Here is a 25,353-nt window from a genome sequence, read left to right on the forward strand (position 1 = left end):
ACAATACAAATCAATCTACTGAACTCAAAAAGGCAAAATGCTTAATAGCTTTTAAACAGGCCTGCCACTCACTCAACTGAGCAATGAGTATAACAAGCGTTCTAGCAGTTAAGAGCGTTGGGTCAGTAACCAAAAGGGCGCTGATTCGAATCCCCAAGCCAACTAGGTGAACTATCTGTCGAAGTGCCCTTGAGCAAGGCACTTAACCCCGTTTGCTCATTTAAGTCACTCTGGATAAGAGCAACTGCTAAATGAGTAAAATGTAAACAATGACTAGAGGATGGTGTATAGCCTGAAAATACAAATCAAATCAAATGAAATTGTATTTGTCACATACACATGGTTAGCAGATGTTAATGCGAGTGTAGCGAAACGCTTGTGCTTCTAGTTCAGATAATGCAGTAATAACCAACGAGTAATCTGTGTGTAAAGGGATGAAGAATATGTACATAAAAACATATGAATGAGTGATGGTACAGAACGGCATAGGCAAGATGCAGTAGATGGTATAGAGTACAGTATATACATATGAGATGAGTAATGTAGGGTATGTAAACATAAAGGTGGCATTGTTTAAAGTGGCTAGTGATACATGCATTACATAAAGATGACAAGATGCAGTAGATGGTATAGGGTACAGTATATACATATGAGGTGAGTAATGTAGGGTATGTAAACATTATATTAAGTGGCATTTTTTAAAGTGGCTAGTGATACATTTTTACATCAATTTTTCCATTATTAAAGTGGCTGGAGTTGAGTCAGTATGTTGGCAGCAGCCACTCAATGTTAGTGGTGGCTGTTTAACAGTCTGTTGGCCTTGAGATAGAAGCTGTTTTTCCAGTGTCTCGGTCCCTGCTTTGATGCACCTGTACTGACCTCACCTTCTGGATGATAGCGGGGTGAACAGGCAGTGGCTCGGTGGTTGTTGTCCTTGATGATCTTCATGGCCTTCCTGTGACATTGGGTGGTGTAGGTGTCCTGGAGGGCAGGTAGTATGCCCCAGGTGATACGTTGTGCAGACCTCACTACCCTCTGGAGAGCCTTATGGTTGTGGGCGGAGCAGTTGCCGTCCCAGGCAGTGATAGAGCCCAAACAGGATGCTCTCGATTGTGCATCTGTAAAAATTTGTGGGTGCTTTTGGTGACAAGCCAAATTTCTGCTGCACCTTCTTCACCACGCTGTCTGTGTGGGTGGACCAATTCAGTTTGTCTGTGATGTGTGACGCCGAGGAACATAAAACTTACTACCCTCTCCACTACTGTCCCGTCGATGTGGATAGGGGGGTGCTCCCTTTGCTGTTTCCTGAAGTCCATGATCATCTCCTTTGTTTTGTTGACGTTGAGTGTGAGGTTATTTTCCTGACACCACACTCCGAGGGCCCTCACCTCCTCCCTGCAGGCCATCTCGTCGTTGTTGGGAATCAAGCCTACCCCTGTAGTGTCATCTGCAAACTTGATGATTGAGTTGGAGGCGTGCATGGCCACACAGTCGTGGGTGAACAGGGAGTACAGGAGAGGGCTGAGAACGCACCCTTGTGGGGCCCCAGTGTTGAGGACAGCAGGGTGGAGATGTTGTTACCTACCCTCACCACCTAGGGGGTGGCCCGTCAGGGAGTCCAGTACCAAGTTGCACAGGGCGGGGTTGAGACCCAGGGTCTCGAGCTTGATGAGGAGTTTGGAGGGTACTATGGTGTTAAATGCTGAGCTGTAGTCGATGAACAGCATTCTCACATAGGTATTGTCTAGATGGGTTAGGGCAGTGTGCAGTGTGGTTGCGATTGCGTCGTCTGTGGACCTATTGGGGCGGTATTCAAATTGGAGTGGGTCTAGGGTGTCAGGTAGGGTGGAGGTGATATGGTCCTTGACTAGTCTCTCAAAGCACTTCATGATGACGGAAGTGAGTGCTACGGGGCGGTAGTCGTTTAGCTCAGTTACCTTAGCTTTCTTGGTAACAGGAACAATGCTGGCCCTCTTGAAGCATGTGGGAACACCAGACTGGGATAAGGATTGATTGAATATGTCCGTAAACACACCAGCCAGCTGGTCTGCGCATGCTCTGAGGATGCGGCTGGGGATGCCGTCTGGGCCTGCAGCCTTGCAAGGGTTAACACGTTTAAATGTTTTACTCACGTCAGCTGCAGTGAAGGAGAGTCAACAGGTATTTGTAGCGGGCCGTGTCAGTGGCACTGTATTGTCCTCAAAGCGAGCAAAGAAGTTGCGACGGGGCTGGTTTTCTTTTTGTAATCCGTGATTGACTGTAGACCGTGCCACATACCTCTTGTGTCTGAGCCATTGAATTACGACTCTACTTTGTCTCTATACTGACGCTTAGCTTGTTTGATTGCCTTGCGGAGGGAATAGCTACACTGTTTGTATTCAGTCATGTTTCTGGTCACCTTGCCCTGGTTAAAAGCAGTGGTTCGGTCACCTTGCCCTGGTTAAAAGCAGACACTCCCAAAACGGGCTAAACCATAAACACAGAAAGAGTTAGGTTTTTCAAAGACGGTCAAATGGGCACAATAAAGAAGCCTAAAAAAAACAGGTTTACTGTGCATCCAACTTTTTATGCAAGTAAAGTACATGCCCAATAAAAATATGTCATGACAGGCCGGTAAACTTTCCAAATATAGACAGAACAAAATATGCTAGACAAGGTGGGTGGTGAAAGTGCACCTGATAAGCTTGATGTTCCTTTCCAATTCCTATCGAAGGTCTTATTCTGGTGACATGATGATAATGCTTGGTTTTGACAAATAAAAATAATATCGCTTTTATATCAATAATAATCTCATAATGTAGGTGGCATACCCACTACACTGTATCTGCGAGTTGTTGGCCAGAACGCACATGCCAAGACCAGAATGGGCACATTCTCTTCTTCTTTTTTTTGTACATGGGAATTTAACAGCAAAAGTTATTTTTATGTGTGCTATGTCATCCCTCACAGCCTTGTGTCCGCAACAAGTCAATTTGTTGATTTTTGTATTATGAATAATAATAAAAAATAAAATAAAAATAAAATAAAAAGTCAATTTGAGGGAAACAAATCTCTGGTGGGAAAATGTGCATATTGTTTTTATGCAGATTTTAGAATATTCGCATGAAAATCTGTCACCAATTGGATAGAAACCTGACATCTGACAAACAAACTGTCAGGACCCAGTTACAAACCCGGGTCTCCGGAGTGAGAAACAGTCACTTAACCAACTGAGCCACGAATAGTCGGCAGAACCCAGAAGATGAGGCAGACACAGCAGTACTTGAGACGGTGTATTTAATGAAGTAAAAAGTGAAGTCCTTCAGGAAAACATGTAACTCCACAACCTCAAAAGGAATTCCACAAGAACAAAGGTAATCCTCCAAGACAAAAAAGGTAAATCCACAAGGTGGTAGGTAAAGCATAAAAAGCCTCAAAAGATACTAAAAAATAAATAAACAAGAACAAAAAACAGAATTCCACAAGAGAGTCCACCGGGATCAACAATAGTTCACAGAATACTAGGGCTGGGTGCTAACATACAAACACAGAGCAAAGAACTGAGTAAAACTAAGGGTTTAAATTACAATCAGGGGAAACGAGGCACAGGTGCAAATAATAATGGGGATCAAGGGAAAACAAAATGTCAAAAAGCACAATGGGGGCATCTAGTGACCAAAAACCGGAACAACCCTGGCCAAATCCTGACACAAACATTTACACATCCAACATGAATAATAATTACTGCGGTCACTGTCTTATGCAGAAAAGATTTACAATTGCAATGTAACAATATTCCTTCATAACGGAATAATTACCGGCGTCACTGACGTGATAGCCTATAGGCCAAAGATGAAGTAATCTAATGTTGCGCGCCAATACCGGAGATGGCAATCATCAAACACAGGTTGGAAGTTAAATGGAACTTTTAGATTATAGAGTAAATCGTTTCAATGTTCAAATAAGTCGTTTTTTTTGTGTAGATGTAATGTCACTGGTAGCATAAACAATAATATGCGTGCTCTCTGTGAGCGTTACCAATTTGTTGAAGAGTTTCATGTTTGAGTGGTGGAGTCTAAGGCTAGGCCAGTGGTTCCAAACGTTTTTCGGTTACTGTAGCCTACCACCAACTGAACTTTGCTCTACCCATGAAGTGGACTGCTGATTGCCACCTTAAAGGAAAATTAAACCCAAAACATACGATGAAAAATGTATTTCTGTATTTTGAAAGTTTTGAAAGACAAAGTTATATGTCTTGAAAACCTGATTGCTGACATGCAAAACATTTTGGCACAATATAAAAAATGGGATAATGAAACAATAACAAAATATTGTTTTTGGGTGGAGTTTTCCTTTAAAGTGATAGATAACCTATGCCTCTTTCCCTCACCTCCTGAGATGTGTTCAGCAGTGGAGGCTGCTGAGGGGAGGATAGCTCATAGTAATGTCTGGAATGGTGTTGATGGAATGGCCAAAAAAACACAGAAACCAAACCATGTGTTTAATGTGTTTAATACCGTTCAACTGATTCCACTCCAGCCATTACCATGAGACCATTACCATGAGACCATTACCATGAGACCATTACCATGAGACCATTACCATGAGACCATTACCATGAGACCATTACCATGAGACCATTACCATGAGACCGTCCTCCCCAATGAAGGTGCCACCATCTCCTGTGGTGTTCAGGTAATGGTCTGACGTTTTTGTGTTGGATGTCCCAGTGTCACAGCCTGGACAAGCATTAATTAACGCTGACCCATTCTGAGCAGAGGGATAGGATCAATGGTGGAGGTCAAGGTAATGATCTCGCATTTAGTTGGTGACTACTGTCACCGTGTTCAGTGTTTTGGCTGTGACAGACAGGCAGTAGCCTATACAGCGGACTGTGATAAGGGAATTGTAAGGCGGTGACTGGGGGCTTGATGGGCATGCCGCTCAGTCATTGCTAGTCCTTTTTCATCTTCACAGCAGCATCAGGAAGCACACACAGCTATACATATTTCAGCCTGTACAACTACTGCTGGCGTCCGGAAAAGTCTCCCTACTTAGCACTGAAAGGATACCTTCACCAAAGCATGCTATTGAAAAGGCAAAAGAAGGTGCACTATGTTTACTTGGCATTTACAAAATGTCATCGTGGATTATGTCGTTGTAGATTTGAAAAGTAAGGAGAACAGAGCTATACTGTAAGTGGAAGAAGGAGTGAGGGTATTTAAAAATAAAAGAAGGAAAAAAAAGGAATAGGCCTACTGTATTTTCAGATGCATCCCATAGACCTGTGTCTCTGTGGTGACATAGAAATGTGATAATTGTGCAGTTAGTTGTTGATGTTAACTGGCCTGTCTGTGGTTTTAAAGTCTATTTTCTGTCCTTTATTCTTTGTCGGCAGAAAAAGACGAGTGTACGACTCGTTGCTTCACGTCAACAATGAACGTTCACACCGATGGGGAGATGGAACAAAACAGATATCCAGATGGTGTGTTGCTGTACACTGTAGATGTGAGCAGGCAGACATTACTTACTGAGGTGTCAGGCAGGGATATATACGTAAACAAAAGCTATTGCTTTGACAACAATTCACCAGGTCCCTTTAAATCAGACAAAGTGGAGGATTAGTCAGATTTCAGCGCCATAAACTCAGATGCCTGTTCTCTGACAGAGTCATATCAGCACATTGTTATTCCCTTAGCCAGGACAGCGGAATAACCTATAGCATAAAGTCTTCATATTTATTAATCCCACTATGAAGGCTATGTTCTACAGGGGTCCGTACCATGGGACCTTTCCACAACTGCAGTTGACATAACACAGAAAGATTTGGAGTTAGCTTTTGCACTCAGACACACTCTCTCTTTCCTCCCCAGAGACTCAGAGCTGGGGCCATATGGTCAGAGGAGTATGGCTAGCGATGACATGCCCTGCCCTCCCTGGAGCTGGACTGCTGCTGATGTGGACAGTAGCCATATGGAGTGACACGTGCGTGAGAGAGACAGGTAGGACACAGACTGCTCAGGGCACACACAGGCCATCTGATCTGTAATCTCTGTTCAGTCACCACATCACATTGTTAACTTTGTATGTGGAAAATTATACAAAGTACAGGAGGGATTTGACTGTGTGTGTGTGGGAGGGAGAATAAATAAGATTTTTTTGAGGCAGATGATTTATTTCTTAGTAGTAATATGGGAGATTTGGTACATTTGGATGACAGAGTATGTGTGTCTTAGCACTGTATGTGTACACTATTTGAGAGTCTGTGTGAGTAAGGAGAAGGTGAAAGACTAGAAAACAGGAGGCCATCTGATTGCACTCTGGGAAGGCATTGAGGTGGAAGATACATTCCGGTTGGCGAGAGGGGGGAAAGTTTATGTTTACACTCCTTCCCGTGTAGGACTGCCATCCAATATGGAAAAGCTCTATCGTCATTTGAAAGACGGCAGGTAGCCTAGTGATGAAAGCATTGGACTAATAACCGGAAGGTTGCAAGATTGAATCCCAGAGCTGACAAGGTAAAAATCTGTCGTTCTGCCCCTGAACAAGGCAGTTAACCCACTGTTCCTAGGCTGTCATTGAAATAAGAATTTGTTCTTAACTGACTTGCCTAGTTAAATAAAGGTAAAAAAATACAAATGAATAGCGTTGTCTCAGTAACATTGTTGTGTTGTGGATGAAAGATGAGCATAATATGTTTCACGTGAGAGGATGTGGGATAAGGAGGGAGATCAAATTTGAAACAAAGAGAGGATGTAACAAGGGAACAAAATTCCTTCGCTTGCATGACCTTCACTTGTCATTTTGCTTCAGTCCACCTCCTCCTCCTTGGAGAGATGAAATCAAATCAATTCTAATCAGGAGGCATTTGCAAGCATGTAACGTTATGTAAGGAAGGGCTAGCCCTTAAACAAATCGAGACAGATGACATATGCATGCACACGGGATGGCTTCGGCATGTACAGTGCATTCGGAAAGTATTCAGACCCCTTGATTTTTTTCCACATTTGTTACGCTACAGCCTTATTCTAAAAGAATGCAATACCCCATAATGACAAAGTGAAAACAGGTTTTTACAAATGTATTTACATAAGTATTCAGACCCTTTGTTACGAGACTTGAAATTGAGCTCAGGTGCATCTTTTTTTCCATTGATCATCCTTGAGATGTTTCTACAACTTGATTGGAGTCTACCTGTGGTAAATTCAATTGATTGGACATTATTTGGAAAGGCACACACCTGTCTATTTGAACCCCCACAGTTGACAGTGCATGTCAGAGCAAAAACCAAACCATGAGGTCGAAGGAATTGTCTGTAGAGCTCTGAGACAGGATTGAGTTGAAGCACAGATCTGGGGAAGGATACTCCAACAATTCTGCAGCATTGAAGGTCCCAAGTACACAGTGGCCTCCATCATTCTTAAATTAAAGAAGTTTGGAACCACCAAGACTCTAGTCAGGATTGAGTAGTCAGGATTGAGGGAAAGATGAACGGAGTTAAGTACAGAGAGATTCTTGATTTAAACCTGCTCCAGAGTGCTCAGGACCTCAGACTGGGGCGAAGGTTCACTTTCCAACAGGACAATAACCCTAAGCACACAGCCAAGACAATGAATAGTGGCTTCGGGACAAGTTTTGAATGTCCTTGAGTGGCCCAGCCGGACTTGAACCCGATCAAACATCTCTGGAGAGACCTGAAAATAGCTGTGCAGTGACACTCCCCATCCAACCTGACAGAGCTTCAGAGGATCTGCAGAGAACAATGGGAAAAACTCCCCAAATACAGGTGTGCCAAGCTTGTAGCGTCATACCCAAGAAGACTTGAGGCTATAATTGCTGTCAAAGGTGCCTCAACAAGGTGTTGAGTAAAGGGTCTGAATACTTATGTAAATGTTATATTTCAGTTTATTTTATTTTATACATTTTGTTTCATCATTAAGGGGTATTTTGTGTAGATTGATGACAGAAACAAACAATTTAATCAATTTTAGAAAAAAGTCAATTTAATCAAAAGATTGAAAAAGTCTGAATACTTTCCGAATGCACTGTATGTATGCGCAGTCATTTCAGATCCCATCCAATCCAGCTTCATTATGTTACACCCAGCAGGAAATGTAACATGCTGCAAATGGACTGAAGATCTGCATTGATTATCTATCTTATTGAGCTAATTTCTTCAGCAAGCATGGTGCATGGTATTAATATTTGATCTCATGTCATGTATATGTTTATCATGCATTTAGGCTCACATTTGAATGAACCCACAAATTCGAGTTGCCTAAAAACAGAGGGAGAACCATTGTATCTTTCTCAGAGTATCTCTACCAACCTCAATCCCGGTAGGTATTGAAATTTGCAAATTGACCATGGGTCAATGCGCTCTACAAATGTATTATTATTGATATTATTAAATTGGGGCACCACTGGAGCACATGAGTATTGTGGAACTAGTTGCAACTAGCTGGATAAATAAAGGACAAGATGAATGATTCATAGTGATGTATGCTGTGATGCATAGACCGTGGTGTATACATTACAGTATGTATGAATGGGCTATGGTCTTGGGGTCTAGCTAGTCCATTGCCCCCTGGTGGTGTTTATTGGGTAATGGGACTTCTCCATTACTCCCCCTAGTTCCTCATCTCAGCCATTAGAACTCCTTTAGTCCACTGAGGCTGAAACAACCATGTATGGCAGTACTAGGGCTTCTTCCCTCAGGTGATTGTCTCCACATCTCCAGATCAGATGCTGGTGTCATCTCAGTTCACACGGTGTCTGTTTGATCTGTCAATCCAAAGGGCTGGGGCGCGGGTCGGGCGGATGGGCGTTGGCCCCGGGGTGTTGCTGACGTGACAACAAATTTAGAGGTGCTGATGTTGTCGTGGCCCGATAGTTAATAATTGATACCCCCGTCTCATTAATCCGACAGGAACCACAGCAGTGTCAGTGTGTTTATGTTGCACGCGCTCCTAAGTGAGGAATTTGTCTTGCAGGGGTAATTAGAAGAGGGATAATTTAAGCCATCCAGCTGTCTATTTGAAACAATGCAGACATGTACAAATGGGACTGCCATATTGGATATTTCCTCAGCCATGTTTATCTATGTAGTTGTAGTGACAATGAGAAGAAGACCTGGGTTCCTTTATCCTCATTCCTCCGTAGCACAAAATACCCCCAAAACAACATAACTATTAAAACCATGAATATAGGGATAGACAATTACATTTAGCATTAAATTGTGTTTTTATCTCGTTGTCATTGTGTGTGCGCGTGTGTGTGTGCGCGTGTGCGTGTATGTGTATTGGTGCCCTGGCTGCTTCCCTCAGTAACAGGCCATTCATTCCCAGCTGTTGTATTTATCTTTGTGTCTGCTAGGCAGCAAACACAGAAAGGTTGTCTGAGGCGTAGGAAACAGGTGGAGTGATTAGATAGTCTGTGGGTATGAATGGGCAGTGTGGTCACGTACCGTAACTAACTCTGTATTATTGCATTCCGTAGCTGTATGGACTGGACAGGAAAAGGTATATCCCCTGAGAGATTTTATCACATTGTCCTGGCTTTTGTTATTATTGACTGTTTGAAGGCAGTGGCTCATCATTGTTCTATGATTTAGGCACGACATAGTTCCAGCATGTCTCGGAATTAGTTTGTTTAGAATTTGAGTTGTGTATGTTTTTATGTTGGACGGCAAACACTGAAATGATGTCAGGCTAAAAAGCAACATTTTCCTCCACTGACAATAGAGAGAGTAAATCTATTCTCTGTGAAAGCATTGCCGTTGATCTAAAATGTTACCTCCTGCACTGCAACATTTTACTGTCCCCTAGTGTTCACTTGGGCATACTTCACCTGTCTGCCAGTTATTCAGTTCAGCACTGTTGAAACATATTTATTTTTTATTTTACCTTTTTTTTTAACTACGTGAGTCAGTTAAGAACAAATCCTTATTTTCAATGATGGCCTATCCCGGCCAAACCCAGATGACACTGGGCCAATAGTGCGCCGCCCTATGGCACTCCCAATCACGGCTGGATGTGATACAGCCTGGATTTGAACCAGGGACTGTAGTGACTTCTTTTGCACTGAGATGCAGTGCTTTGGACTGCTGCGCCACTCGGGAGCCGAAACTGACCCATAGCTGAGTGTAACTAATTAATAGTTTTTTTTTGCCAAATTGTGGCCTCTTCAAACATTCAAAATGACAAATTTTCCCTCTAATTTCCCCTTTGGACTTCCTGTGCTGTAAATGAAGAGATTTTTGCTCAAGGTTCACAATCCTCAGTTCACAGTGCAAATGGATAGTAAAGGGACACTTGGTTGCTGAACGTTGGAAAATGTGATGCAATATTTCTTGAAGACTCCAAGGAAGACCTTCGTGATCGTCTTCCGGTCCATGATACAGATCCCAACTGTAACGAATCAAAGTATTTTAAGCACATAGCTTTCTCAGTCTTGTAACAATGACTCATAAGGCCCAAAATGCACAGTGGCACTCACCATATATCAGAGGTCCTGAGAGGCCCAACACTTTCCTGGGCCTTTAAAAAAATGTGAGGACATGTGAAGTTTCAGGAAGTTCCCTGCTGGATGTTTTTTAGTCCCGGGGGGTTTGAGGCATGACATCACTGAGTTATTTCCCCTAGTCTCTCTGTTATCTTTGCAATCTCACACACACACCCAGTCCTCCCATATACTTTCTAGACCTCAGGGACTGTAGCTGCTGTTGGATCTGAAGACTGAACCTCACCTAAAGATAACCCTCCCATACAATAATGACTTTACAATTACAAGAGGCCAACTTAGATGGCTATAAAGGCAGTATGATACTGTTCTTTATCTTACAGAAAAACACAGAAACCAAAACGTAGAACGGACCATGGCTTGTACCAAGTATCAAAGCTATGCTATGCTAAACTAGTCAGTTCAATTCCATTTAGTATCATATTATTCTATTCCTTCTTGCATTTTTTTGAAACAATAAAGCTCACTTTTGGACTTTTGAGTGCTACGTTTATTTTACACATACAAAATTGGGACTAAATAAAAAGTTGTTGTTTTACACGATTACAAACCATAGAAAAGATTGTGTTCACCATCGAGAGAATGATCATAAACCAAGGCACATATTGCTCTCCTACAGAATGACCTAGCTGCATACAAAAGGAATGCATTTGAATGTTTTCTCTTCTCCCTTTGGTGCCCAATACTGACACCCACTGAAGTGTATTTACACAGGTAGACTCACACATACATATAGCATCAATCAATGCACAATGACACATCAATTAAACTACAAGTGTTAAAAAACGACATACTTTACACTTACACTCAGCAGACAAAGACCAGTGTCAAGTAAAATAATTTTGAAAAAACGCAAAAGGAAGTGAGGCCAGTATCAATATTCAGGCACATTTCTATATACAGTGTAGACAACTATATTTCCAGTACTCACAATCTCGATAACATGGATCCCGTATTGCCAAGTTACTTATTGCCGTAAGGTTTACAGAAGAGCACCACTAACAGTAAGAGCTTGTGAAATAGAATAGAGTTGTGCGCAGACAATGATCATTAATAGTACGGAACAAAGTAGATCAGGTATGTTATATAGAAATAGAGTACTAGAGACACAACGTTACAGCACAGTTTACCAGTGGCATCTATTGTATGCCGAGGTTTCACCATACTGATCTTTGGTAGATGGTCAACACAGAAATTAAATGTTGCTTGTTGTTAAAGCCATCATGGCTCTTACATTGTTCTATATCTATTTTGCCCTCTCCAGAGGTTTTTCCCAGGCAGGAAAACAGGAAAACGGGACGCAATGTGTTGCTTTACTTTAAAAGATAACGGGACAGGAAGAGGGCTTCCTCACACACATATGTGCAGGAAGCAGATTCCAGTGTTTTGTTTGGGTAATGTGTAGGGGCGGACTCTGGTGTTTAAAAAGGATGGAGGTCCAGCTCTCCATGTGTATGATCCAGACAGGGAAGTGGTAAGATGGCTTCCACATATTGTATCCATGGTTTATGAGAAGTGGTCCCATGTAGGCAAAGCTTCAGTATACAACAAACAGTCCACATTCTAAATCAAATGGAATATAATGAAAGCAGGGGTAAACCTTTGCTCTCTTTTTGCTATGTCTTCAGTCAAGAAGGACAATAGCGATAATGATAAACTTGATCTTGTGTAGATTGCCCTCATTATTTTAAGCTGTTTCAACAAATGGAGCAGAAGCACTATGTTGAAGTAGAATATTGAAGCAGTATGTTGAAGCAGTATGTTGAAGCAATATGTTGAAGCAGTTTGTTGAAGCAGTATGTTGAAGCAATATGTTGAAGCAGTATGTTGAAGCAGTATGTTGAAGCAGTTGTTGAAGAAGAATATTGAAGCAGTATGTTGAAGCGGGATGTTGAAGCAGTAGCTCTAGGATGAAAGGTTAAAGTTATTCAGATAACTTTGTGGTCATCCAAAGGACTATTGAGCTACTTCACATTTCCTGAGTTGGTTGTAATACTTTTGTTACAGTGGACCTCAGAGACTTGGGCTTTATCCACAACAATTGATGTGTTGGATGAGTCCTGTCAAATACACGGGGAAAGACTTTAATTATTTCAGAGCTTCTGTTATCATTGTTTCCTGCCGGGCTCCCTGGACAATAGTAGCTCTTGGCGAGAAGGGTAATTCTGTCTGAAAGACAACTGCCACTGTGACTCACTGAATGACCCACCCTCTCTACATAGCTACAGTTGTTTTAGTCAACCATAAAAAAAACACAATCAATCAAAATGAAGGAATACAGATTTCTGTGAGAGTAATCGGACAAAAAATCAAACATTTTCTTAATCTCCTCTGAAACCTCAAATAAATGTAAAACAAATAAATGAAGCACAGTTGTGGAATGTTAACGGTTTTCTTTACACCAAATCTATTTCCCTTTGTCGTCATATGCACGTGACAGAAACAAATAAAATGAAAGAAAAGGAATTAAAAGCACTATTTCTTTAAAATAATAATATAATAATAATAATAATAACAAGGGAAAAGAGTGGAAAAAGGAGAAGTAAGAGTAGGAGGAACAAGAGGTAGAAGAAGAGGAAAAAGAACGAGAAGAAGAGAGAATGACTTAAAATTGGCACACGCTTGAGTGGACCCTATCATAGTGTGCTATGATTGGACGGATTAGTGGAAGAAGTTAATCCCGATGTGCTTTTAGTCAAAGGAGGAGCTGAGAGAGCTGAGAGACATCCTGCCTGCTGGTCTTTAGGCTCAGTGTGCTCAATACGGGGAGTCACTTCCCTCAGACCCATCCACCCCGTAGAGCTCAGCCAGGGTTCTGAAGCGAGGGCCCCAGTCGTTTAAAAAGTCATAGTCAAGGTTAGAGCCAGTGGAGGAACTATCCAGGGAACTGAGGCTACCAGCCAGGGACTCTGGTCCCTCGTAGCCATAGATGTGCAGGGTATCGTAGGGGATCTCATCCCTGTCATGGTCAGCCTCGTCTTTCTTCACCTCGATCATCACGGCCATGTCTCCCTTGCACGCGGTTGGCGGTTTCTTCACCATGGCGTAAAGGCTGGGGCCTTGCCTCATGCTCATGCTGCCGTCATTCCGAGCTGAAGTCAGGATGGACACGTCGTAGCCGTTGGTGTCCATCTCCCCACCGCCCTCCTCGTCGTACGTCACTAGCTGCTCGTGGATCTCACTCTTACCCAGAGTGACCAGGGCATCCTTCTGGTGACGTTTTCTCATAGCGATCAAGATCACTATGACTGGAACGAGGAAGAAAACATTTTAATATCCATGTCACACAGTTTGGGGTTTTAATAAGTACTGAAAAATATATATATATATTTCATGAGGCAACTTAAATCGGGTGTGAGAAAATATTTTGTCGAATGGGTCTCCAGTATATTTCTTTGGGATTCGTATGATAATGACTTCAATGTTTAATAGTTAATCATCACTTCATTCTGTGTCTTTGGAAACAAGACAGCCGAATAACTGATCATCTTCTCATTAGCCTTCCCATTCTTCTCATGTTTTTCCCACATTATCTACTTTTGTAGAAGCCTACTGCAGCAGTGCGATTGCTCTCTGCTTCCAATATGAGCTTTTGATAAAACATCTCTGGCACATGGCTCATCTAATATGACAAATGGCTTTCTCCCAAGACAGCAGAGAAATGATCAAAGAGAATATTCAGCTCACTGCTTCCCGTTCCTTCCACTATTTACTTCTCTTGTCCTGCATTCTTGAATATTATTTATCCAATCAGATACTGAGGTAAAACTCTTCAACTTTGCCCCAAAAAATAAATAAACAATAGATTGAAATTAGTTGCATATCCCCCATCATGTGTATTGTTCACTTTTATCGTTAATAAAACCTATCCTTGTCCTTGTGTCTTAAATACATACATCTTGATTTTACCCAAGAACACCTTGAGCTGAAGTACCTTGTTTAATGATCTCTTTTTTTTTCTTAAACGATTGCTCTATTTTATAACATGTCTTAATCAGGGACAGCGGTGTGGTAGAATGCCAGTTAAAATAGAGATGGCTGTATATTGTAGAGGAGAGATTGACTCACCCAGAATAGTGAGGATGCACACCAGTATAACAATAAGGGCGTGGACACTGACACCCATTTTGAGTTGGGCTGCTTTGCACTGGGTGTGGATCCTCTTGTTGTCACACCTGCACACTTTGATAGGCAGAGAGGTGATGCTGCTCATGGGAGGCCTGCCTCCATCGCTGATCCCAATTTCTATTACATAATCCCTGGAGTCCTCCAGGCTGAAGCCTCCATGTTTCAGCACTATGTTAGATGTGTTGTCTAGGAGAGGCGGATATAAAACAATGTTAGTTATTAGAGGTTTGGAATGGTTAGAATTTTATACATTACATGGGTCTTCATAGCATTGGTTCCAATGGTGGAATGATCTTAGCTACAATTTACTTAGGTGCAAACTTTTGCATCTACCTAATTTTTTTAAATGTATTTTTATTTCACCTTTATTCAACCAGGTAGGGCAGTTGAGAACAAGTACTCATTTACAACTGCGACCTGGCCAAGATAAAGCAAAGCAGTGCGACACAAACAACAGCACGGAGTTACCCATGGAATAAACAAACATACAGTCAATGACACAATAGAAAAAAAGTCTATATACAGTATGTGCAAATGGCGTGAGGAGGTAAGGCAATAAATAGGCCATAGTAGCGAAGTAATTACAATTTAGCAAATTAACACGGGAGTGATAGATGTGCAGATGATGATGATGTAGAAATACTGGTGTGAAAAAGAGCAAAAAAGTAAATAAAAACAATATGGGGACGAGGTAGGTAGATTGGATGGTGTCATGCCCTGACCTTAGAGAGCCTTTTTATTTCTACATTTGGTTAGGTCGGGGTGTGATTTGGGTGGGCATTCTAGTTTTTCTATTTCTTTGTTGGCCGGGTATGGTTCCCAATCGGAGGCAGCTATCGTTGTCTCTGATTGGGGATCATACTTAGGCAGCCTTTTTCCACCTTTAGTTTGTGGGATCTTGTTTGTGTGTAGTTGCTTTCTGCACTGCATGTAGCTTTACTTTTCATTTTTTTGCTTTATTGTTTTTGTTCTTTGAGTTTCTTTTCCAAATAAAAGGATGTAAACATACCACGCTGCATCTTGCTTTTTGTATTTAGTTTTTTGGTGTCATTTTAATAAAAGTAAAATGTACGCCTACGACGCTGCACCTTGGTCCAATCCATCTCTAAGATCCCACCACAAACAGACCAAGCAGCATGGCCAGGAGGAGCAGACATCCTGGACATGGGAGGATATCTTGGATGGTAAGGGATCCTGGACGTGGGAGGAGATCCAGTCCGGAAGTGATCGCCCTCCATGGGAGCAGACGGAGGCAGCGAGGGAGGAACAATGACGACACCGGGGTTCACGACCACGAAGGAAGCACGAGAGGCAAGCCCCAAAAAATGTTTTGGGGGGGCACATGGGGTTGTTGGCGGTGCCAGGTTTCAGACCAGAGCCAACTCCCCGCACTCACTTTAAGGAGCGTGTGACCGTTCAGGCACCATGTTATGCAGTGATACGCACGGTGTCTCCAGTGCACATTCACAGCCCGGTGCGCTCGGTGCCAGCTCCCCGCACTTGCCATGCGAACATGAGCATACAGCCAGGACGGGTTGTGCCGGCTCAGCGCTCCTGGTCTCCAGTACGCCTCCTCGGTCCAGGATATCCTGTGCCGGCTCTACGCACTGTGTCGCCAGTGCGCCTTCACAGCCCAGTGCGTCCTGTGCCAGTGCCCCGCACTTGCCGGGCTAAAGTGAGTATCCAGCCAGGACGGGTTGTGCCAGCTCTACGTTCCAGACCTCCAGTGCGCCTCCACCGTCCAGTATATCCTGTGCCAGCTCCATGCACCCGGCCTCCAGTGCATGTCTCCAGCCTGGTACGTCCTGTGCCTGCTCCACGCACGAAGCTTCCATTGATGATCCATGGCCCGGAGCCTCCAGTGATGATCCATGGCACGAAGCCTCCAGTGATGATCTATGACCCGGAGCCTACAGTGATGATCCATGGCACGAAGCCTCCAGTGATGATACATGGCCCGGAGCCTCCAGTGAAGATCTATGGCTGCGAGCCTTCAGTGATGATCCATGGCCCGAAACCTCCAGCGACGACACATGGCCCGGAATCTCCAGTAACGATTCATGGCCTAAAGCCTCCAGAGACTATCCAAGGTCCAGAGTCTCCAGTGACGCTCTGCAGTCCAAAGTCTCCGGCGACAGTCTGCAGTCCGGAGCCTCCGGCGACGGTCTGCGGTCCGGAGCCTCCGGCAACGGTCTGCGGTCCGGAGCCTCTGGCGACGGTCTGCGGTCCGGAGCCTCCGGTGACGATCTACGGTCCGGAGCCTCAGGTGACGATCTACGATCCGGAGTCCCCTGCGACGATCTACGGTCCGGAGTCCCGAACCAGAGCCGCCACCAAGGTTAGATGCCCACCCGGACCCTCCCCCATGGAGTCAGGTTTTGCGGCCGGGGCTGCACCTTTGGGGGGGGGGGGTACTGTCACGCCCTACGTCCCAAACCGGAGCCACCACCGAGGCTAGATGTATGCCTACCACGCTGCACCTTGGTCCAATCCATCTCTAAATGATCGTGACAGATGGGCTATTTACCGATGGGCTGTGTACAGCTGCAGCAATCGGTTAGCTGCTCAGATAGCTGATGTTTAAAGTTAGTGAGGGAGATATATAAGTCTCCAACTTCAATGATTTTTGCAATTCTTTCCAGTCATTGGCAGCAGAGAACCGGAAGGAAAGGCAGCCAAAGGAAGTGTTGGATTTGGGGATGACCAGTGAGATATACCTGCTGGAGCGCGTGCTACAGGTGGGTGGGTGTTGTTATCGTGATCAGTGAGCTGAAATAAGGCGGAGCTTTACCTAGCAAGGACTTATAGATGACCTGGAGCCAGTGGGTCTGGCGATGAATATTTAGTGAGGGACTTTAGAAAGGCAGGGCAGGATAGATATAGGTCTAATAAGCAGTTGAATCTGAGGGTTTATGTGTAAGTGAAACATTAGGCTTTTCCACATGGTTAGTCCCATATGGATTAGACATGATTATCTCCATGAGCTTTAGGTGCCAGTATATGTTGATAGAAACTGAGCATGCTCATTTTATATGTTCAATTTGGTTGGCCTCATTTTAGTAGAGTTACAGTATATAACCTATGAAGGATGTACTGTAGTGTATACAGTACATCAAAGCTAGAGATATGGCCTTGACATGCACGTCATCACTAATGTAAGAACAAATTCTCACTGTTCTTCTGGTCTTCCGCTGCTATGACCTTCTCTCTAGTTGCACTGGGCTAATGTGCAGCCTACTCCCAGTGTTCTGTGTTCCTGGCTGATCATTACATGGTGAAATGTCACATCAGTTCATTATGCAGTGCAGCCAACGAGGCAGCAGAGACTGGACCAAGCCACCCCAGCGCTGCACTGAAAATGTTCCCCAGCCAGAGTGTCTCTGAGGCCATCACTGTTGCTCTCCAAATATGTAATGAAGGGCTGCTGGTTTTAAAGAGCTTGTACATCATGAATATTTCAGGGGCTCTCAGCGGTTTGTTGCTGTTCTCGTTTCCACCCGACTAGATGGAGAACATTCAGACGTCAGATAGTTTTAGAACGGAGCGCTGCCCAGGCTGATTCCTCGACCACTGGGGAGCACAGTGCTATCCTGAGCACATATCTGAACCAGCCATTCACCTCCAAATTGTCCCTGTTATACCCACCTCACCGCCCCTCACACCAACCAACAGCTTAACATTAGTAGAATGTGTCTGCCTGCACAGCTTAAGGTGCCATAATAAAGGTGCCACTTGTCACATGTTCATGCATAGAAATGATCAGCTCGCTCACCGTTGTTATCGACGACCGAAAAGTTGCCGTTCGGCTTCACCAACGTGAAGCTGAATGCGGGCAAATGATCATCTTTATCTGTGGCACTTATGGTCCCAATCACCTGCGTGAGGGGAAAACATTTAAATAAAGACTTCATGCAAGTTTCAGAAAAGTTTCATGATTGATGGCTTAGATGACGTCTAACTCTGGAAAAAAATCCTACCGTTCCAGCCATATCATTTTCACAAACGAATATCTCTTCAATGGACAGCTCTGGTTTGTTGTCATTGATATCAATGACCAGTATGTTGACGTTCACAAAAGATTCCAGTCCTGAAGAGGAGATGGGAAACGTTATTTTATTATTGGGAAATACCTCAACCATACTAGTTATTATGATAAAAAAAAATGTTTTGGACATGAATTACATTTCACGCAATAAATGTGTATTTGCTGTTAATAAGATTAAAGATGATGGCTAATGTCATACCATTTGGTTCCTCCTTAGCTTTAACCTGGAACATGTGATTGGCTACTAACTCCCGATCCAGCTTCCTCACTGTGAAAAGTTGTCCAGTTATGGGGTTGATACCAATGGGACTGTCCTTGTCCTCAATGGAATACCTGTAGAGGGCACATTGAAACATTGTGGAAATCACCTCTCAGAAAAGAAGTGCTGTTAATTCTAGCATCAGTAACATGTGAATGTGTTGGAGTACCGTATGGCCTTGTTGGCTTGATCAGGATCTCTGGCTGAAACGACTCCAATATTATTGACCATCATTTCCTCTATGACATTAAAGTTGTAGATGCTCTTGCTGAATTCTGGCTGCTCATCAACATCTAGCACCTGGATGGTCACCTGGGCCTTGATCAAAGGATTGTCCTTATTATCCGCAGGGGACTGCAAGTGGTTCTCCCTCACATGCACAAAGAATGTGTAGCTGCTCTTGGTTTCATAATCCAGTCCCTGAAAAGTAGTTAAGGAACTTTTAAGGAAAAGACTCAGTACATGTACTAGATGTATAATCTTCAGCAAATGTGTCACTCTCATACATATTCCCTACATCGTTATCTATAATGTACAGGCTGTACTGATACTTTTTTTCCCCGCAGAATACTTTAAGTAGTTTAATTTTCATTACTTAATAATGGTCTTCAAGGAGTCTTTCAAGGACATTCATTTTCACATGTGCTTCAAAGAGTGCATGGTCTTATTTCTTTAGTCTCTGCTACTGTATAGTTTAGTGTTATGTGTCATTCGGTAATGCTCATATCTACAGTAGAGTTTAGGACAGATTAGGAAAGCATTAAACCTGGTTGCACTATAGAGACAAAAATGTGGATCGTTTTTTTTTGTGATAAAAAAAAGTAACAGTTTAGGATGAGTGAAATACCTTTTTCAGCATGAGGTTGCCGTCTTTGTTCTGACTGCGCTCCATTTCAAAAATGTCAGATGAAGGTGCTATGGTGAAGATGGGGTCTTTATTCTGGATCTCATCTCTGTCCTCCAGGACCATGGTGTCTATTCTCTGTCCCCGCTTCATGTCCTCTTTCACTCTAAATACATAGGAACCTAGGGAAAAAGACACTACGTGTTAGTAAGAGAAGCTTGTGAGGGACAACATTATGGAATAATCCTAAATTTGCTACAAGGAATTCAGTAACAATCATTCATATTTAGGTTTATCTCCTATAAGACCAATAACTGTCAATGTGCTTTAACTGTATAGCTGTCAGGGATGTTCTTTACTTTTGGTAAATGTGGCTATGTTATCATTGATGTCGCTGACTGCGATGCTGACAGAGGTGGTGGCGGTGCCCCCTTGTTTAATTCCTCTCAGATCCTGGGCTTGAACCACAACCACATAGCTACTCTGGGTCTCACGGTCCAGGTTCTCATATTTGGTGGTGATAATCCCTGAAATGAAGAACATTCATTTAGTCTTTGATTCATGACTCGTGCATCTTCAGAGGCATGCGTACAACAGTAAATGAATATGGGGTTATTAGGAAAGAATATTGAAAAGAGATGAAGATACAATGGACTTTATGGCGTTCAAATGAATGAACATCTCCTACCTGTTGTGCTGTCTATATTGAAGAAATCTCCCCCCTCTAATAATTTGTAATCAAGTTCTCCATTTGCAGTCGTTGGATCATCTGCATCAGTGGCTGTGACTTCTATCACTTTAGTTCCTGCACAGGGAAGAAATAAAGAGAAGTGATTTAGCAAAAGCATTCTTTAATATCCAGCATAACCATCCCTGTGTTTAGGATTTGACCGCCTGTACCTCTTTTGGATCTCTCTTTGATAGAAGCGTTGAACGATTTAGTAAACACTGGATCATTGTCATTGATGTCAGTAACCAGGATCACAAAGTCTTCCACTTTCTCCACCAATTTGTTGCTGGTATCAACCAGCTTTGCACTGAGATGGTATTTGCTTTTCACCTCTCGATCCAATCGTTCAGTGACAAAGATGTCTCCTTTTTCATCCACTTTGAAGATTGTGTTGGCACCTTCTCCCTCAATGACGTAGTGTGTCCTGTCACCAGACTTCGTTGACTTTAACTACAAATAGAAAAACAGATGACAATGTTAAGATAAGACATTCTGATCTATCAGATATATCGTTACTGTATATCCTCATTCAACTCTCTGGCTTTCTACCTGAGCCTCCAAGGTAAAACAATGACATACCTTTCCAAGATAGTATTGGAAGTAGGTTGGCCTTTCCTCCTCCACGTAAAGGTTGTTCCACAACCACTCTCTCTTGTGCCTGCGGAGAACTGGGCTGGTTTGGAGTGCTGGCCTCTGATCCATATGTTCAGCCATGGTTAGACTGAGGGTCAGGGCCAAGGCAAAGAGACCCATCCACAGCTCTGGTGCCGTCATCTGCCTCCATGCAGACTGTCTCATCATCTGAAGGAAGGGAGAAGCAGAGAATTTAATTTGGGCCATTGAGACCACTCACACCTCAGGCAACACTACTAGCTCAAAAAATATTTGTCTTCTTTCAATTGCTTAGCTATTACTTCAGGTGCGTTTAATTAAGCTTGACTGGCATGCCCAGTGGGCAGGGTTGGCACTTTTGGGAGTTTTCCGCTAGAAAAGTTGAATGGACACTTTCTTTAATGGACACTTTCTTTGTGGCCAAGAGGATAGCTAAGCATTAAAGCAGTCCATCCCAGATAATATCCTTCATCTGGATTATTCCACTCTTATTGTTGCCAACCCTTAAGCAGTGGATATTAAGATGAGGGGGATTATGGTTCATAAATGTTCCCAAATAGCTTAATATCATATTCTAAAAACTACTACAATCAAATTACTTTCATTACAACCCCATGTAGCACAGATAAGAAAGTCTCTTATATTCTCCACACTGACAATAGGCTTATCTTGGCCTTTGAGGTAATGAACTTGGCAGGTAAATATCTTATCACGTTTTGTTGTTCCATAACTTATTGAATCTTGTGTTCAGCTATATATCAGAACAAATTGTTTGTTGGGCCACCCAAGTGGCGCAGTGGTCTAAGGTGCCACTAGAGATTCTGTGTTCGAGTCCAAGCTCTGTCGCAGCTGGCCGTGACCGGGAGACCCATGGGGCGGTGAGAAATTGGCCTAGCGTCATCTGGGTTAGGGGAGGGTTTGGCCGGCAGGGATGTCCTTGTCCCATCGCGCACTAGCGACTCCTGTGGCTGGTCGAGCGCAGTGCACGCAGACAACGTGCCAGGTGTACAGTGTTTCCTCTGACACATTGGTGCGGCTGGCTTCCGAGTTAAGCGGGCATTGTGTCAAGAAGCAGTGCGGCTTGGTTGGATTGTGTTTTGGAGGACGCATGGCTCTCGACCTTCGCCTGTCCTGAGTCCGTACGGGAGTTGCAGCAATGAGACAAGACTGTATCTACCAATTGGATACCAGGAAATTGGGGAGAAAAAGGGGTAAATATATATATAAATAAATAAAATAAAATATTGGAAAACATTGACTCTGTGCTGTAATGTAAAGAGTCAAAAAAACTTTCCTATATATGGTTGTCTTGTTACTCCTAATCGTATGCGTTAACTGTGCGTCATTCAATGTCCTTCCTGCCACGCCCTGAAGTTTACCCCCTAAAGGAGAGAGAACTTTTTTCAACTCAAGGCACTTTAGAGATAGACATCCTCAATCGTCACTGTTTGCAGCTGTCTTAGTACTCATGGATGGCCCATTATGTCCAAAATTGCATTTTTTAAATATCTCCTTGTTCTGTTACTGGGTACTTACATGAGTCCTCCCAGTGAGGTCATGATGTCTGGCCTTTTATCAAGGAGAGGAAGTGTAAACACAATGCCTTTGGGAAATAACATTCCCATTTCTAATGAAGGGTCATCATTAAGCTAATGCTACTGTGGCCTCACACCCTTCCTGCAATTCAATTTCTGCCCCCGTTCTCTTTCTCCCCCTCTCTCTCAGTCGCTCTGGCTCTCTCTTTCTCTGACAATTTTCTTGAGCAGTAGCGAGAGTTAAGGAGACAACAATGGGATTTTAAACAATGTGTTAAATTAGTTGGTTTAGGTAGGATGCTATCGGACAATGGTCAAGTATTTCATTCAGGGCCTCAGCTATACCTAGTTCAAATGGATCAATCCCATTTTAACTCTTAAATGACAGGCAAGCTTATATTCAGAATATCAGTTTCTTGTTCTCCTCAAAGCGAGTCCATTGACCTTTCAGTTGAATGCCATTCAATGATAACTGAAAGTCAATTTCTCCGTCTGTGCCATTTTAAATGCTGTCTATACAAATGTCAGATTTGATGACCATGTAGACATTTTTCTGAAGTTTTCAATAATTCAGCTAATCATGTAGAAAAAAAGAGGAATACTTTTTTGAAATACGCTGTACATTATTCAGCTTGAATTCATCCTAGTAGGCTACGACTCACAGTTCACAGGCTGGTATGCCTGAGACTATTGGTGCTGTGTTCCAACCCCAAGTAGCACACAAAGCTATATGGAGTATCCACATCAATTGATCAGTTTATGGATATAGTCATACAACCTGACTTGATGCACCTGCAATCTCGAATCATATACTGTACTGTAACATTAGTCGAAAAATAAGCAATATTTGGTACTATCAAGGCAAGCACTCAGCATACACATTATGTTGAGTTCTGTCTATCCAAGATCAACTATCAAGCAAGCCTCAATACTGTGATGATACTGTAGAATTAAGTGACGTACAATATGTGTGTGTGGGTGTGTGTGTGTGTTTGCCCACTGTAGATTAAAACAGCTTTAATCACATAGCAGCTTCCAATAATCTGGCTGCCTACTCACTCCTCTAGGAAACTCCGTCTGTCACTGATGAGCCGTCTCCTCAGCCCAGCTTCACCCACCCAATATCACACTGGACTCACTGGCTCTCTCTGACAGACAGTGTCTATCTATCACACCTCTTCTCCGAGCTCTTTCACCACAGTTATTTGACATTATATTTGCTATAAGGATTAGTTCAGTGTCATTAGATGTTATTTGACTAGTTGAACTGCTGTCCTAGTGTTCGGCTGTATGTTCGGCTTCATTGTCATCATTTCAAGTCTCGACAATTAGTCCTGGAGCACCTGCATCTTGATCTATCGAAACAATTCAATGTTATTAACACTGTCATAAATCTGGTATAGGTAAATGAATACAATGCTATGTTTGCCTACTTTTGAAAGGAAAACGATATCTGAGGTTGAGTTACCGTACACTTACGTCATAGAATACAAGACTCAATACGTTGTACACTACTGTGTAACTCAAGATGCACAGATGGTTTCAGGATTTCTTTTGATTTATTTCTCCCTCATGGCTACAGAGTATTAGTGTAGCACACATCAACATAGTCAATCTGGTATCAGATTGTCTCGAGGGTTCAGCCTTGCACTCGGGGCTAACGTTATCAAATCAGTCGCTGTTGTCCATTGTGGTGATAGATTATATGCGTTTGAGACACAACAAGATACGACATACTGTATCGATGTGGTATTTAAATCATACATTTTATACGTGTCCACACAAATTATAAAATGTTATGTCTAACAAAAATTACAATAGAAACAAAACAATTCATACAGTATAAATCACTGGAATGACTTACCAGAGATGAATTATTTTCTGAACTCCTGCTTTTTAGCTCGTCCAATGCGTATGAGGCAGGTATAAGTAACAGGTAGATCCTGGGTGAAAGAGCATTAGTAATGTTAGCTGTTGGCTGTGGACCTGTCAGATTCTCTTCTCAGAGGGGAGCACTAAGAACTTCCAGGCCAGCACAGTGGCCACAGAGATCAGCCCAGTTCCCCTGGTCACGTTTCCTGTTATAGTCCCTCTCCTCTCCTAATTGCAGCCTGAAGAGCAGAGCCTGGGCTGAGGGGGGAGAGGGAGGCATGCGATGCGTGTATCACAGCGCCGCGTGTCGCTGCTGAAGTGACTGGAGGAGGCGGTGAGAGCACCAGCCACATGTTAAGAGGCAGGCAGACTGTGGTGCGTGGAGGGGCAGAGCGGTGTGAGAAACATTACATTTCTGCTCTCGCCTTCTTGATGAAAACACAAAAAGAAGGAGAGAAAGCAAAAGAGATTCATTATTCATACCTATGGGACAAAGTTTATGATAAACAGGTTATAGACGTTAATCCCATGAGATTTCCCACATAGTGGTATTGCATTTTTCAGGGCTACGGCGGCGTATCTGCCTCTGAGATCTTGTCTAAGTCGGTAAGTGAGATGAGTGGGCTTTCTCCAGTACTCTCTCGCTTGTCCCTTGAGCATCATCTGTAATTTGGGGAATTGGACTGGAGCTGTACCCTGTAGAGCTGAAGGGAGGCAGTCAGTTTAGTGAGATTAGTCTTAAAGAGACGGCAAGCCTATTTGACAGAAGACCAAGGATGATACCTTAGGGGAGCGAGAGAGAGAGACTATTTGAGTTTTGTTTGTTTG

General features: G+C 43.0%; 1 protein-coding gene across 1 annotated transcript; it reads right to left on the minus strand.

Annotated features, from left to right (window-relative positions):
* Positions 1 to 10,972: 10,972 nt before the first annotated feature.
* On the minus strand, positions 10,973 to 24,830 carry LOC124033854 (cadherin-5-like). Its single transcript, XM_046346224.1, has 12 exons — positions 24,518 to 24,830; positions 21,086 to 21,307; positions 20,677 to 20,956; positions 20,465 to 20,581; positions 20,136 to 20,303; positions 19,780 to 19,958; positions 19,102 to 19,352; positions 18,873 to 19,006; positions 18,606 to 18,715; positions 18,401 to 18,503; positions 14,569 to 14,814; positions 10,973 to 13,748 (listed from the first exon to the last, which is right to left on the minus strand). Exons 2-12 carry the CDS (start codon positions 21,305 to 21,307, stop codon positions 13,258 to 13,260), a joined length of 2,301 nt encoding a protein of 766 aa, XP_046202180.1. The 5' UTR covers positions 24,518 to 24,830; the 3' UTR covers positions 10,973 to 13,257.
* Between the last annotated feature and the right edge of the window lie 523 nt (positions 24,831 to 25,353).

The sequence above is a fragment of the Oncorhynchus gorbuscha genome, linkage group LG04 (genome assembly GCF_021184085.1).
Source record: "Oncorhynchus gorbuscha isolate QuinsamMale2020 ecotype Even-year linkage group LG04, OgorEven_v1.0, whole genome shotgun sequence".
NCBI classification, from domain to species: Eukaryota; Metazoa; Chordata; class Actinopteri; order Salmoniformes; family Salmonidae; genus Oncorhynchus; species Oncorhynchus gorbuscha.